The 15,613-nt window shown below is 49.9% G+C and overlaps 1 protein-coding gene across 1 annotated transcript in view; it reads right to left on the bottom strand.

Annotated features, from left to right (window-relative positions):
* The window catches only part of MICAL2 (microtubule associated monooxygenase, calponin and LIM domain containing 2), a 270,478-nt gene that overhangs the window by 82,195 nt on the left and 172,670 nt on the right, over positions 1–15,613 (bottom strand). The window contains exon 27 of the mRNA XM_055094134.3: positions 3,465–3,645. Within this exon, the coding sequence (XP_054950109.2) occupies positions 3,465–3,645 (181 nt within the window). The remainder of the gene's footprint in view (positions 1–3,464; positions 3,646–15,613) is intronic.

The following is a 15,613-nucleotide window of genomic DNA, read 5'->3' as shown; positions in this document are numbered from 1 at the left end:
AAGACCACCCTTGGACTTCCCAGTCAGACGAGCCAATGCATTTGCCTTTGTTACCGAAGCTAGTTTGAGTTGGGTTTCTGCCTGTTATTATGGAAACAGGCCTGCCTACGTTGAGGCTTAGAAGACTCTGAAGGCTGTGTGATCCAGGGCAGGTCATTTCCCTTCTCTGGGCATCAGAATGAATCACCTGTGGGATGCTCAAGCCTATGTTCCCAAGCCCCATTCCAGAGTCTGCATGATCAAGACTTGACGAGCCAGTTGTCTACAACTGCAGTCCCTGCTTTCCCTTCATGTTCTCCCCACATCTACTTGTTCACTCCACTGAGGCCACTTTGTCCAAGTTAACAATGAGCCTCCCGTTGGAAAGTCCAAAGGTCATTTCTCTATACATATCCGACTGGGCTCTCCAGCAGCCTCTGATGCAGAGAACCAAACCCTCCCTCTTGAGACACTTTCTTCTCTTGGCTTCCACCACGTGCCATCTCCTGGTTCCTTTGCTCCCCAGTGGGTTTTGCTAGCTCCTTCTCCACTTGCCTACTGAATGTTCAAATGCCCCAGAGCTCTCTTCTGAGCCCAGCTCTTCTTTGTCTACAGGAAGATATTCTTACTGTGGAAACAACCCATCAGAGCCCTGGGCTTTAATAGCCTCTAAAATCACCATCTCCAGCCCTGCCTCCCAGAACACTTACATATTCAACCACTTACCTGACATCCACAAAGACACCGGCATCTCAAACCCAACGTGCCCAAAACAGAACTCTTGACTTTCTCCACTAACGTGCACCTTCCACCTTCTCTGAAATCTTCCCCACCTCAAGATAACTTTAGAAATGACCATACCAGCCATTCAGTCACTCTAGAAAAATTCTCAGAGTCACTCTGAAATTCTCTTTCCCTCTCATTCAGTCCATTAACAAATCCATCTCCACTGCTCCCATCCTGACCCCGAGCTCCAGGCTTCCACCTGCTCTTCCTGCCTTTATCCTCACACACCCCTGCTTCATCCATTCCCCAAAGCGAGGCCTGCTGATCTGTGAAAACTGTAAATGAGACGTTACTCTTCTACTTAAAAATTCTTTGAATTACAGTCATGTCTTTCATAATGATGTTTTAGTCAGCAATATAACCCATATTTGATGGTGGTCCCATAAAATTATAATGGAGCAGGAAAATTCCTATCACCTATTTATGCCGCAGCCCTTGTTAACATCATAGGGAAAGGTGTCACTCACGTGTTTGCGGTGATGCTGGTTTAAAACCTACAGTGCTGCCAGTCAGTTAAGAAGTAAAGAATAAAAAAGCTTATAGAATAAGGGTATAAAGAAAGAAAATATTTTTCCAGCTATTCAATGTGTGTGTGTGTTTTAAGCTGTGTTACTACAATAAAGAAGTTTAGAAAGTAACAAAGTTACAGTAAGCCAATTTATTATTGAAGAAAAATATTTTTCAAATAAATGTAGGGTAGCCTAAGTGCACAGTGTGATAAAGTCTACAGTAGTGTACAGCGATGTCCTAGGCCTTCACACTCACACACCACTCACCCACTCACTCACCCAGAGCAACTTCCAGTCCTGTGAGCTCCATTTATAGTAAGTGCCCTATATAGGTGAACCATTTTTTATATTTTATACTGTATTTTTACTGTACCTTTTCTATGTTTATATATATTTAGATTCACAAATACTTACCATTGTGTTACAATTGCTGATAGTATTCAGTAGAGTAACACAGTGTGCAGGTCTGTAGCCTGGGAGCAATAGGTTACACCATATAGCCCAGGAGTGGAGTCAGCTTGCCCATCTAGGTTCGCATAAATGCCCTCTATCATGTTCACACAATGACAGAATCACCTGATAACACATTTCTTAGAACATATCTCGGCTATTAAGCGATGCATGACTGGATACCTAGAACACAATTTAAACTCCTTACCTTGTCTTATAAGCCTTGCTCCTGCCTTCCTTCGGGGTGTAATCTCTTATTCTTTTCCCACTCAGGGTGTACCTGCCGCACCGACCTTCTCTTAGCCCAGACACACTCAGTCTCACCCAGGGGCCTGTCACTAGCTGTTGTCACTTCCTGCATTCCCCTTCTCCCTTTGCTGTCCTTTCTTGCCAACTAATTCTCAGCTTAAATGTCACCTCCTCCGGGAGGCTGTGGGAATTTGTCTGCAAAGATGGTTGCAATCATTCCCCTTAGATCCATGCCCCTTTGCAATGGGGGCTTTGCAGCTCTTCCCCTAAAGAGAGCAGCCTATTCCCCACTTGTTGAATCTGTTTAGGCCTTGTGACATGCTGTAGCCAATCAGATGGCACTGGAATAGCACTGTGCATTGTCAAGCCTGGGGCTCAGGAGATCTTGGATGCCTCCCCTCTTTCTCTTAACAAGCCTGGGCTGCCAGTTGGAGGATGAAAGACCCACGGCCCAATAGCCCTCTGTCACCCCAGCTGACACTCAGGCTCCAGAGCAGAACCCTACTGGCCCAAACACACAGGCGAGCCCACCAAGACCACAACTGCCCAGCTGCACCTGGCTTACTTGGTCAGGGTTGGCTTACTCCGGTCTACTTTTTTATACATTCGTGGTGTAATGAATGGTGGTTGGTTTAAGTCACTCGCTTTGGGGCTGGTTTGTCACTCAGCATTATTGTGGGCATCAATAATTGCTACAGAGGCCTTTTCCTGGCCACCCAATCTAAGGCAGCTGACCAGCCACTCTCTAGCATATGTGTCTATTTTATTTATCGACCTGGCACATAGGTGATGCTTTTCTTGTTTAGCTACTTAACTTGCTTCCTAGATGGCTCCCAATGTGATGGAAACCATGGGAAAGCAAGGACCTTGTCTTGTGTTGGCCGCTGCTATTTCCTCAGAGTCTAGTAAATAATAAGTAATCAATACCTGCTGTTGACTTACCTCTTGAGTGAATTCAGTGCATCTGGGCGAGTCCTGGAGTCTGCATGTCTAATAACCACTCCAGGTGCTTCTGATGCAGGTGATGAGGACAGTGCTCTGAGAAACAGTCACCTAAGGCACCAGGGCTTCGCTCCTCACGTTCCCCACTCTGAATCCTAGCCTGCCCAGCCCCGTGCATCACCATCTTGCAGTGGGCAGCCCTAGGGACAGGTGACACCCATTCTGCACCCCTCACTACAGTTAGCATGACACTGCCTCCTGAGAAGAGCATGGGGCCAGGCCCTTTCTCTTCCCGAGAAAATAACAATTGCTAACACTTACAGTGCTTATGATGTGTGGGCACTGTTCTATACACTTAATACATATGAATTCTGTGAATCTTACCACTCCCTCTGAGATGGGTACTATGATTGTCACCATTTTACAGATGAGGAAATGGAGGCACAGAGAGGCCACAGTGCAAGCAAGTAGAGAGAAGACCCAATCCCAAATGTGATTCCCTTCCTCCAACCCAGCTTCTGTCCCCATCTGGCAGCAGCCTGAGCATACCTGCTGTCCTCGCTGGTGACCAGGACACGCACAGCCAGCACATCCTGTCCAGCTGCTTCCTCCCCAGGGCTGATCCTCACTGAGGTCCACTCGGAGGGCAGGGGAGAGGCGGCGTCCCCTTCCGCATCACTGTGCTGTGGCTCAGAGATGCTCTTCGGCCTCTTGGGGGAGGTGGGCTCATCTGCTGAGAGGAGAGCAGGGTCTAGAGAGATGGTGCAAATGAATGGCCTAGCAGGACCCTTCCAGGGGCTCAGGGCCCGTCTAGGCCTGGGGTCTACTCAGATACTCCAAAGCTGACCTTCTTGTCCTCTGTGCCACCTCTGGAACCCTCACCCCCAAGCCCGCCAGATGCCCAGGCATTTAGGGCATATTTCCCACATGTAGGGCGTGAATGCACAGATCATCCTATTTAGTCCACAGGGAACGTTCTGAAACATTCAGAGGGGCCATTCCAGGCTAACCAGCCTCTGAACTGCTGCTGTCAAGACGGCAACATCCAACATGTTGCTAAATCCAGTGGTAACATCTCAGTTCTCATTTTATTCGACTATTCTACACACCAGCAGCCTTTGACCCAGCTGGTCACTCCGTCCTAGAAACAGCTCTCTCGGCTTCTAGGATGGCAAGGCCAGCCCAATCCCCAGCCCCTACTTCACTGGCTGTCTCCTTCATTTCCTCTGCTGGCTCCAGCTTCTTCCCCTGACCTTGTAACACTGAAAGATCCCAGGACTCAGTCTCTGAACCTCTTTTCTTCTCTGTCTACACTCATGCTCTTGATGCCCTCATCTGGTCTCATGGCTTTAAATAACCCCAGGCAACAATGACCCCCAGATTTCTATCTCCAGCCCGGACATTCCTGATTCTAGACTTATATAGACCACTGCTCACTTGCATCTCCATCTAAGTGTCTAACAGACACATCAGACTCATCAAGTCCGAACAGAGTTCTTCACCTTCTCCACCCACCCAACATGTCTTGCCCATAGCCTTCCCCCTCTCAGTAAATGGCAACTTCAGCTTCCTGTTGCTCCAGCCAACACCTCGCCAGCATCTTTGACTGCTCTCGTCCTTTCATTCTTCATTCAAGCCATCGGCAAATCCTTGTGGGTCTGCCTTCAAAACACGTCAGGAATCCAGACCCTTCTCACCGCCTCTCTGCTTCCCACCCCTGGTCCGGCCACCATTGTCTTTTGCTTGGATCATAGAAACTGCCTCTGCCTGGCCTCCGTCCCTGCCCTCTTGCTGTGCCCCACCCCCACAGTCTATTCTCAACACAGCAGCCAGGGTGACTCAGTTAAAACCTGAGTGAGATCATGCCACTCCTCTGCTTAAAATCCCCCAATGGCCCCTCATTTACTCAGAGTGAAAGCTGAAGGCCCTACCGAGGCCTGCAAAGTCCAAGATAACGTAGTCCCCGTGCGTCCCATGACCTTGTCTCCTAGCACTGGCCCCAGGCTTGCCCTGCCCTCACCATGGCACCTCCGTGATGCTCCTCCAGCACTCTGGGCACACGTCCTTCTCAGACCCCTTGCACTGCTCTTGCTTCTGCCTGGAAGGTGTTATCCCCAGACGTTTCCATGCAGGCCTCACTCACTCACTGGCTGTCTTCAAGTCCCTGTGGAACGTCACCCGCCCTGACCATCCTATTTAATATTGCAGCCCATGCCTCAGTGCTCTCCACTCCCCTTGATTTTCATTCATACTGTGTCTCACCCTCCAATAAACTATACAATTTCCTTTTTTCATTTTGTTTATTGTCTCTTTCTTCTATGACTAGAATGTAAGCAGTGATTTTTGTCTGTTTCATTTGTTGCTAGGGTGGTACCTGGTGAACGGTAGGCGTTTAGTGAGTGTCTGCTGAAGGAGTTCATGAGTGAATGCGCCCAGCTCTGTCTTGGCCACTAACTAGCTAGGTGACCTCATCTCCAGGGACAGTGTCCAGAGAACAGGTGTCATTTTTCCTCTTCAAGATGGAGCCTTCACCTGAACTTGGCTCCCTCTCACTTCCCTCCTCCCTCTCCACAGTGTCATTCTTGTGTCCTCATTTGTCTACTGAATCTTTCCTGTCTATATTTAAATATGCTGAAAGTCTCCTGTCTTAAGAAAACTTGTTTTAATCCCAGTCCTCACCCCCAGCCCCCAGCCTATTCTTTCTTCTTCCTTCTTAGCCAAGCTTCCTGGAAGGGTTGGCTACACTCTTCTCTCTCTCCTCTTCTTTATGAACCCCCTATTCCTATAATCCTGCCTGTGCTTCCACCACTCCCAAACTACCCCCAGCACAGTCCACAGTGACCTCCTTGCTGCTAAGTCCAATTCACAGGACTTTGGGAGTCCTCCTGCGGTCCTTGAGCCTGCCCTGTCCCTGCTCCCGGGGACACCTTCTCTCCCTGCCCCTGTGGCTGGCCGTCTCAGCTATCCAGTATTCCAGCCAACCCTTAAACACCTGAGTTCTCCATGCATCCACCTGAGCCCTCTCATCTTTTTACCCATGTGTTCTCTCTGGGAGATACAATCTCTTCCCAAACTGTATTTATCACCTGTGAAGATGACTGAAGAAATTTTGATTTTTATGTGAAATACCTCATCTTAAAATATCAGACACATCAAAAAAAAAAAAAAAAAACACGTCTGCAGCAGACTGAGCAAGTGGGTTGCTAGTTTGTAGCCCCTGGTGCATGTGGATGCTTGCTGTGTGCACGTGTCTACACTTCTAAGTTAGTGTAACTGGGGATGGAAGGCATTTGAGGAATGTAATCAGATGCTTCACTACATAATAATAATGACATGGCGATGGTGGTGGTGGTGGCAGCATTAGTCATAATAAAAGCAGTTGCAGCTTACTTTTATTGGGTGCTCAATATATACCAATAATTGTTTGAGCATCTGACATGTATTAAGTCTATTAAATCTCACCCGATCCTCTCAGAAAAGCATTGTTATTACCCCCATTTTCCTGCTGAGAAAACTCAAGCACAGAGAGGTTACGACACCAGCACAAGGTCATGTATTCTGTCAGAGGACGGGGATCAGTCTGCGTGTCTGTGAGCACAACAGAACCATGAATGGACACTGTTGCGCATGACCTTTGTGCTGGGGGTTTTGGCTGGAAAGTGCCCCCAGTTCTTTACTCCCTCCCTATACTAGAGTTGCGCTTTATGCTGTGACTTTGCAGTCCTTCCTGCTGGAGTTGGTGGGGTGTATAGCCCTGCCCCATGGATGTGAGGCTTGGCGGCAAGGCTTGCTTTGACCTGTGGTAACTCGTGGATGGGACGTGAGCAGAGGCTTTAAGTGGGCCTGCCAGTTGGCTGTCACTCACGTTCCTGCTAGGTTACCATGAAAAGAACTTGTCGCAGGTGGCCACTACCCCTTCAGTCAGGGTCCCTGATTGAGGGCACATGAAACAGACCTGGAGCCAAGCTATAGCCTGGAGCCAACCCAGTCAATCCCTTGGGGCCTCCCTCGCCCTTAGACCTACAGCCTGAAGCAGAGCTACTCAGTCAACCCACAGACTCCTGAGCAAGAAAATAGGTGCCATATGCCACTGAGACTGGGGAGGCTTGTTACATAGAATGACTGTGGCAAAGACCCAGCTCCGTGCCTTGCTTCTTGTGTGCCTATGAGCTGTGTGCCCAAATGCTTGTATTTCCAATAGATGCTAACTGTGTACTCCTCAGATCCAGGCCTGTGCTAGGGGTTTGGGGATGAACCTGCCACCACAATCCCTGCCTTCAAGGATCTCTTTCTGTCTCACAAGGGAGATAAGGCATGTTCACAAATATCTACGTGATAAGACAAAGCATGTAAAAGTGAGGCATGGAAGAGGCAGAAGGGGAAGGAGATCTGACTTCCATGCAATAGCAGCTTTGGCTTAAAGGCACTGCTATGACTGGGCTTGGGGATGAGGGGCAAGAGTGGTGGAGTCCAGGGTGGCCTAGCAGGATGAGGCGGCTGCGGGTGGCCAAGGCAAGCTCAGCTATGCCAGTCTGCAGAGGTACCAGACCCACAGCCCCCACACCTCAGAGCCCAGACCAAACCTGTAAGGAACAACCAGTGTCCTGCTTTTCTCTTTCCTCCTTCCATGGAGGGATGGAACAGGCCAGGGCTCAGCCTGGCTCCCTGGGCTCCAGGAGGGTGGAGGGCACAGCTGACAGATGGCCTCTCAGAGCACAGAGCCAGGGCCAGCGTCTCTCACAGTGAACCCAGACATCAGGGCAGGGGCAGCAGTGTTGAGGTAGAGACTCTGTAAAAAAGAAGCTGGTACTTCCTCTGGGCCCCCTTTTGCCAATGTGCCCAGGCAAAAAGCCTCAAAGGAGGCCAGTCTCCTCCCCGACTTCTGCAGTCTAACACTCAGGCCATGGCTACTGCTGGGTTTTATGGGGTTCAGTGCCACCTCCATGAGGAAATTCCTCCAGTCAAGTGGCTACTTCCAGATATCTCTTTTCATTCCCAGACAGCTCCGTCTGTGTGCGTATAACAGTAGTAATACTAGTGGCACTGGTACAAACACTGGAAATAATGCTAATGACAGTAACAAAAGCAACACTGACTCATCGAGTGCCCATATGCCTTCATCCACCCTAGCATCCCAACAGCCCTAAGACAATGGTATTAGCATCCTCACTGGATGAGTGGAAAAGATTGGAGTCCAGAGAGAACACCCACCAGGCCAGCCAGTGAGTGCACAGTGCTGGGTATCACCGCAGCTGGGCCTCCGGCTGCTGGGCACAGAGCAGCTGCACATGTGGCCAGCCCCAGGTGAAGAGCCAGATGTGCTCACCTGTGCTGCATGCCCACACCACCAGCCCTCTTGCTGCCTCCTTGAGGCTGGCTGCTCTTTAAGACTTTGCCTGAAGCCATCTTTGCTCATTTGGAGAATGAAGGACTCTAATGTGGGCTGGAGGATGACAGGAGAGGAGGTACCTAGGAGTCATGGGTGAGAAGGATCCAGCACCCTGCAGAGCAGCTGCTGCCAGCCTGTGGCACGAAGCAGCTTTGCCCAGAACTGAGCACCTCAGCCTCATCTCAGCTCTGGCCAGATACCTGCTCCCTGAAAAAAGATAGGACTCCAAAAATCCTAAGTGCCGGGTCCAAGGCCTACCTATGAGCCTGGGAAAGGCAGAGCCAGGCAGGGTCTGGGGAAACGTCTGTCCTCACACACAGCTCCCAACAGCCAGGTCCCGAGGCCCTTTCCTGGCCAGGCCCCTGCCGCAGAGTTATGGAGAGGCGCGGCACTCCCTGGTTCTGCGGGTGAAATTGCTGCTGCTTTCTACTCAAGTCTGAGACTCTTCCTCTCACCCCCAGAACCCAGGGAGATGACAACGCAACAGGCCTCCTGTGTGCTGCTATTAACCCCACTTTGCAGGAAAGGAAACCAAAGCTTGGAGGAGTTATCACACTTGACCAATGTCACACAGCTCCTAATGGCCAGAGCCATCTCTGGCCACTGTCCACTGTTCTCTCTGCAGAGAAAAGTTGAGAAAGAAAGCGGCAAAACTAAGAGGATCAGGATCCAGTCAGGAAGACAGGGCCAAGCCAGGGAGTTCAACAGAAGCATCCAGACAGGAAATGAACTGCAATGGTGCTGGAAGAGCTAAAAGCCAAACAGGGAATGAAGCAACCCAGAGAGGAGCAGCAGCAGGCCACTGTCCCTCAACAGCAGAGGGACAAGGAGAAGAGCTGGTGCCACCAGAGTGCAGAGGCCACAACACTGCCACTGCTGCAAGGCAGGGAGCTGGGAGGGACACCCTGGCTTCCCCTTGGATCCTGCCCTCCAGCCCCACACCAGCGCGTCCAGCAGTCAAAACTAACAGTAAGCCAGTTTCAAGGGAGCTGGAAAATGTAGTTTGCAAGGGATACGCCTTTTCAATACAGAGCCAGCCAGAGAAGGGCGGGGAAGGCATCTGAGCACACACAGACAGATATCTGGGATTCTGAGCAGAGTGGCCTCCCTGCCCTCTTATAAGAGGGGACACTACAAGTCCCCAGCAGGATGAGGGAGGGCCCTAGGAAGATGCTTGTGGCAGGCAGTCCTTCTACCCACTGCCAGGGTATGTCACAATTGCTCTGGGAAGGAGACTAGTCGATGCCAGAGCCAAAGTCCTTTTCAGTGTGTGGCCCTTTAGGGAAAAGGCACAGGTGCCAAGATGGGCTGGCTGCCCTCATGGGGGCTTCTGAGAGTGACCCCTCAGGGTGCAGTCATGGGAACAGGAGTCCACGGATCTTCAGGGGGTGAACCAATTGATGGGCAATCTTGGGCCTCTGGCTCCTCTGCCCTGGGGCATGGCTGTCCTGCCTTGCTGTACTCCTTCCAGGAGTGGACCTGGCCCGTGTGTGTAGGTGTGCAGATACACACGGACACACCCTCCACTGCCCACAAGCCAGGGTGGATGGCGTCATTCAAGGGGCCCTGGCTGGCCCTAGCAGTAGCCTTTGTGCAGGGACCAATAAATTAAAATGTAAACCTGAGGAAGATGCAACCTTTGACAGGTAGTGCCAAGCCTCAGCCCCTTCCCCACGGCCCTCAGCAGAGCTGAGCTGCTCCTCCCACGAAGCCCTCATCCTGGACACTGGGCCAGACACAGGGAAATGCTGCCACAGACGGCTGGCGATCTGGCACCAGCCCTCAACACATGGCTCCCTCTGGACACCAGGACTCCTCCATTCAGGTGAGGGGTCGGGGCACACGCTGTATCTTCCCAACAGCTCTGCAGGCTCCAGAGTATCAGGGAAGCTGAATTTCTTTGCTAACAGCAGCATGTCTGGAGCCTTCTTCTTGGAACCTGCTTCTTTTCTTCCCTCTTATTCTGACACTACAGGCACTGTGTCTGGCCAGCTGTGAGCCTTCAGCTTTGGGCACAGCCAGGACCTATACCCGCATTCCTCTGAATGAGGCGGGCAGGAAGAACTCTAAGTTTCTGGGAAGGCAGCCCAGCAGCAATCCTGTAAAGCAGGAAGGGAAGTAGCCTGGGGCCCACCGTCCTTCCCTCCTGTTCAGAACCTGGCCAGAGCAGCAGCAAGACCCCAGCACTGAGCAAACAATCCCCGTCCAGCTGCCACATGTCCCCAAGGGAGTCACAGCCAGGGCCTAGTGTGGGTTGGGGGTGGGAAAAGAGAAAATCTGATCTTCTGGCATTTCTAGGCTCCTACAAATGGAAGAGTTGGCCTCTTATTTATTTATTTTTTCTTTGAGACGGAGTCTCGCTCGTCACCGAGGCTGGAGTGCAGTGGCACAATCTTGGCTCACTGCAAGCTCCGCCTCCCGGCTTCACACCATTCTCTTGCCTCAGCCTCCCGAGTAGCTGGGACTACAGGCGCCCGCCACTACGCCCGGCTAATTTTTTTTTTTTTTTGTATTTTTAGTAGAGACAGTGTTTCACCATGTTAGCCAGGATGGTCTCAATCTCCTAACCTCATGATCCGCCCACCTTGGCCTCCCAAAGTGCTTGGATTACATGCGTGAGTGACCGCGCCCGGCCGAGTTGGCCTCTTTATCTGAGGGTGGGTCCCCTGCTTCCTCAGCCCCTCTGCTGCCGGGCAGGCAGCCTCTCTTGGTCTCAGTTATAGGCACTTGCAGGATAACTGGGCTCAGGGGATCAAAGCCATGCTGAGCCACCCATATGCCTTGGCATGGGGGCCGCACCCTCCAGCCCAGGTTATGGTGGGTGGAGTGTTCCCCACCCTGTCCCTTGTCTCACATCTGCCACCTGGATTCCTGTGTCAGGACCCCAGAGCAAGGCACAGTGAAGAGGGGACAGAGGATGTGTGTGGGCCAGTGGCCTGGGCCTCGATGCCCCAAAAGGGATGCTGCTGGAACTGCTCTCTGCTGCCAACCTCAGCTTGTCCCTGAGAGGAGGCATCCAAGGCCCACCTGCTGCTGTGCAGACTCAGCTCTCCCAAGAGTTGTACATGACAATGGTGCCCCTCAGAAGGCAAAATAGAAGCAAAATCAAAACTCCCTTCTCATAATCAGGGGGTCTGCAGTGGCAGCCAGGACACACAATGTCAGACTTCTCTTCCTCCAGGTCTCCCTCCTGAACCATGCTGGATGCCAGCCAGACCTTCCCCAGCCCGAGATGGCTGCATGTTCTGCAGTCTGAGGTCCAGGCCAGAGGGAATATATCCTAAAAATATTTTTTGAGGGCCCACTATGTGCTAAGTGCTATTCTGTCGGGGTTATACAAGCATTCAAAGGCAACCAAGACCCCTGCCCTCATGGAGTTTGCATTCAGTGAGCTGGAGAGCTGCTGGAGTTTTGAGCAGCAATGAGACATAAATTCTAAAAGGATCATCCAGGCCAGGCACAGTGGCTCACACCTGTAATCGCAGCACTTTGGGAAGCTGAGGCGGGAGGATCACTTGAGGTCAGCAGTTCGAAAACAGCCTGGCAAAACCCTGTCTCTACTAAAAATACAAAAGTTAGCTGGGTGTGGTGGCAGGTGCCTGTAGTCTCAGCTACTCGGGTGGCTGAGGCATAAGAATCACTTGAATCCAGGAGGTGAAGTTTGCAGTGAGCTGACATCACTCCAGCCTAGGTGACAGAGTAAGACACTGTCTCAAAACAAACAAATAAATAAAAGGATAATCCAGCTGTTTTGTTGAGGAGGTTGAGGGGTGAAGGGAGAAGCAGGAGGCCTCAGAGGGGTGGCTGCAATAACTTGGATGACAGTGGCGGAGGTTGGTTAGTGCGGAGGTGGTGAGGAATGGACAGGTTCTGGATATTCCTCAAATTTGCTAATGGATTTCGTGTGAGGTCAAGAGAAAGAAGAGTCAAGAATGACTCCAGGGCCTTTGGGCCGAGCAACAAGAAAAGGGGAATTGCAGTCTCCAGAAATGGGGAAGGCTAAGGGCGGAGCCTGGTTTGGGGGAAAATCAGCAGTTGGAGTGGACATTTGGGCTGGACATGCCCAATAGACATCAGGTGTGGAGCAAGCGGGCAGCTGGGCACAAAGTGAGAGCCTATGCCCCCTCCTTGCTGAGACTCGGGCACTCACTAAGGCAAAACCAAAGTCCACCGGCAGGTGGTGGGAGGGAAGGGGAGCTCCAGAGCTGAGGCCTGGGTGTCCAAAGGGAGGTGGCTGTTGCCTTTAAGAAGGCTGGGGAATCAGAAACCTGGAGGAAAACAGATGGTGCCACCAGTGTGAATCGAGACTGCTGTCTAGTTCCCAACCTGAAGGTGTCCTGTCAGGTGTTCTGAGCCCCAGTTAATCGAGAATGCCCGACAAGTTTTCCTCTGGGCGCTCTATGCTGTGCAAGATCAGGAAAGTGCTATCTAGAACATGGCAAAGAGATCTTGCTGTCCTGAGAGTCTAGTGTAGGGAAAACCCTACACTAGAGGCATCCTTAGCCCCAGTTCACAGAAGGGACCTGTCTAATGCCACTGAGTCAGTACCAACTGCTGGGAGCAAAGCCTGGTCTTTGGTGGAGCCCAGGCCCTCAGCATGCACCGAGGTTCCTCTTAGAGCAGGCACCTGACTCCTAGCCTGGGCTGTGGGACTCAGTCCCTTCACAGTGGAAAATGTGGCTCTAGACTTGCTTCTGCCTCCCTAGTATCAGGAGCTTCTTTAACATCAGTACTGACCGCAAGGTTGCCACAAGGAGGTGAAGAGCTAATGAAATTCTGCACATAAAATTCTTGGCCCAGTACCTGGCACAGAGAAAATGTTCCCTATATAACAGCTGGCTGGGGGGCAGTAAAAGATGCAGTAACTTCTTTTACTTACTTAAGCCTTTTTTTTTCTTAAGTTGTAAAAATGAATGCATTTACAGAAATAAAGGGGAACAGCCCACCCACTCTGCTTGACCGACTTACACATTCAAGTTGCACAGAGATTTATTTCTTCTGCTGGATTATTTCCTCAGGATAAATTCCCTGCAGTAGAATTATTAGGCCAAGAGGTCAGAGCCCTTTTCTGGATCTTAATCAGGGTTGCCATAATGCTTCCCAGGAAAAGATTCTCCCAGTTTACTTTTTACTCAATACTTGGGATGAAGTTCATATTTTTTTCTTACAGTTTTACTTTTTTCTTTACTAATTCAGTAGGTGCACTATAATTTTTATTATTTTCTTTTTGAGACAGAGTCTCACTCTGTAATCCAAGCTGGAGTGCCGTGGCATGATCTCAGCTCACCGCAACCTCTGCCTCCTGGGTTCAAGAGATTCTTGTGCCTCAGCCTCCCAAGTAGTTGGAATTAAAGGCATGTGCCACCATGCCCAGCTAATTTTTTTTTAGTAGAGACAGGGTTTTGTCATGTTGGTCAGGCTGGTCATGAACTCCTGACCTCAAGTGATCTGCCCGCCTCAGCCTCCCAAAGTGCTGGGATTACAGGTGTGAGCTACCGCACCTGGCCCATGTGCATCATAATTAATTTACTTCCTTTAAAAACCAAGTAGGAATACTTTTGTAAATGCTTGCTTTTTCTTTTTAGCGTTTACTTTTAAAATTTGCTTAAGGGTAAATTGCCTGTTCATAGCCTTTGCCTATTTATCATTGACTCTTTAATCAACAAATATTAACTGATCATCTACACTATGAGAGGTGCCCAGGAACATCTGTTTTAAATGAACCTTGAAAATACCATGCAATGAACTTCTTTGTTATTACATTTAGTTCATATTTTTCCCTAGTCTAATGGTCTATTTAATATTTTATTACTCTACATTAAGTTTTAAAAATGTATATAATCAGATTTGTGTCATGTTTTCCCTGTGTGGTGTTCTTCCTATTAGAGGATTTATGCTTAGAAGGTTATCACCCCATATCTAATCAATACTTAATTCCATTTAATATTTAATTATATGGTTTTCCTTTTAAAATTCTAAGTCTTTAATCCAATATCTCTGAATTAAACACTAGTCTACCAAAACTATGTATGTAGAATGCAATATTCAAAAAAAGCAAACCAAAACAAAAACAAAGTGTTCACATAAGTATGGGACAGCTGACTTTCACAAAGTTGATTAAACTTCCCTACGAGGATGCCTCAGAGACTTAACATGCTAATGAATCTTGCGAGTCTCCAGGGTGGGGGAGGACTGGCAAGATCAGTACAAAATATTCCTCAAATGTTGTGATCATGGACCCCTTTGTTGGTGAAGCACCACTTGGGGTGTCACGCTTTGACAATAAAGTGACAATTTTTGTCTGCTTTACTCCCTGCTGTATTCCTAGTACATAGTAGATGCTCAGGAAATATCACATAGTTGAGCAAACAAATGAGCACATGCACAGTTAAATATAACAGATCTCATCTAGTACAGCAATACTGAGCCACATCTCTAAGGTGCAGGGAGGTGTGGGGACTTCGCATGGTTCCCTGCTGTACCTAGGGCTTAGAATAAGGCCTAGGACAAACATTTGCTGAATAAATGAATGCATAAAGGAATGAGTCACTTGCACAGCCCAGCACCTGACTTACAGTCCCTAACATCCCTCCTTGAATGGAAGTGGGAATATATCACCCAGGTAAGAGTACAGAACCCTTGGTCATGACCTGAGGCAGCTCTGAAGGTAGATCCAGGCATCAGAGACCGCAGCCTCAGGAACACCCATTTGGAGGTGCCAGGGACCTCATGAGGTTCCCAGGTGACTTTTCATACCAGTGTCAGAAGCCCAGCTACACCCAGCCAGGAAATGGCAGGCATCCCACCCAGGGGAGTCTGAGGACCAGATGACTTTGGCACTGCCCAGGATAGCCAAGTGAGGCTCCAAATCTTTCCCTTAAACACAGCCTGGAGTTGCCCGGGACCTGCCATGAATACTATACTTAGGGTGGTGCTAGGGCAGGGCCTCACACCATAGACACTGAATACCCTGAGCCTTTGGGACAGGAGAGGTCTCTTAGGATGGCAGTGGCTCTCCATCTGATGAGCACACTGCCAACTTCATTGCCATCCTAATATTGATGCCCAGTCCTTCCTCCTTACCTTCCACTTGCCACTCAGCTGTGCACCAGCGTGAAGGGTTCCAGACCAACCTTTGCTGAATAGGAACCTAAATTAGTGTAAGGTTCATAGGGAAAGCTCTCCTGTAGAGCCACGCTTGGGTGTGCGGGGGAAATGGGTACAGGTAGCCGTCAATACAGTCTGTATCTAATCGCTGAGGGGACACTGACCCTCACCCACTATGCCCAGCATCTAGAACAGCAAAGTA

Source organism: Pan paniscus, chromosome 9, assembly GCF_029289425.2.
Source record: "Pan paniscus chromosome 9, NHGRI_mPanPan1-v2.0_pri, whole genome shotgun sequence".
In the NCBI taxonomy this organism is placed as follows: domain Eukaryota; kingdom Metazoa; phylum Chordata; class Mammalia; order Primates; family Hominidae; genus Pan; species Pan paniscus.
This window is presented reverse-complemented; position numbering and strand designations above follow the sequence as displayed.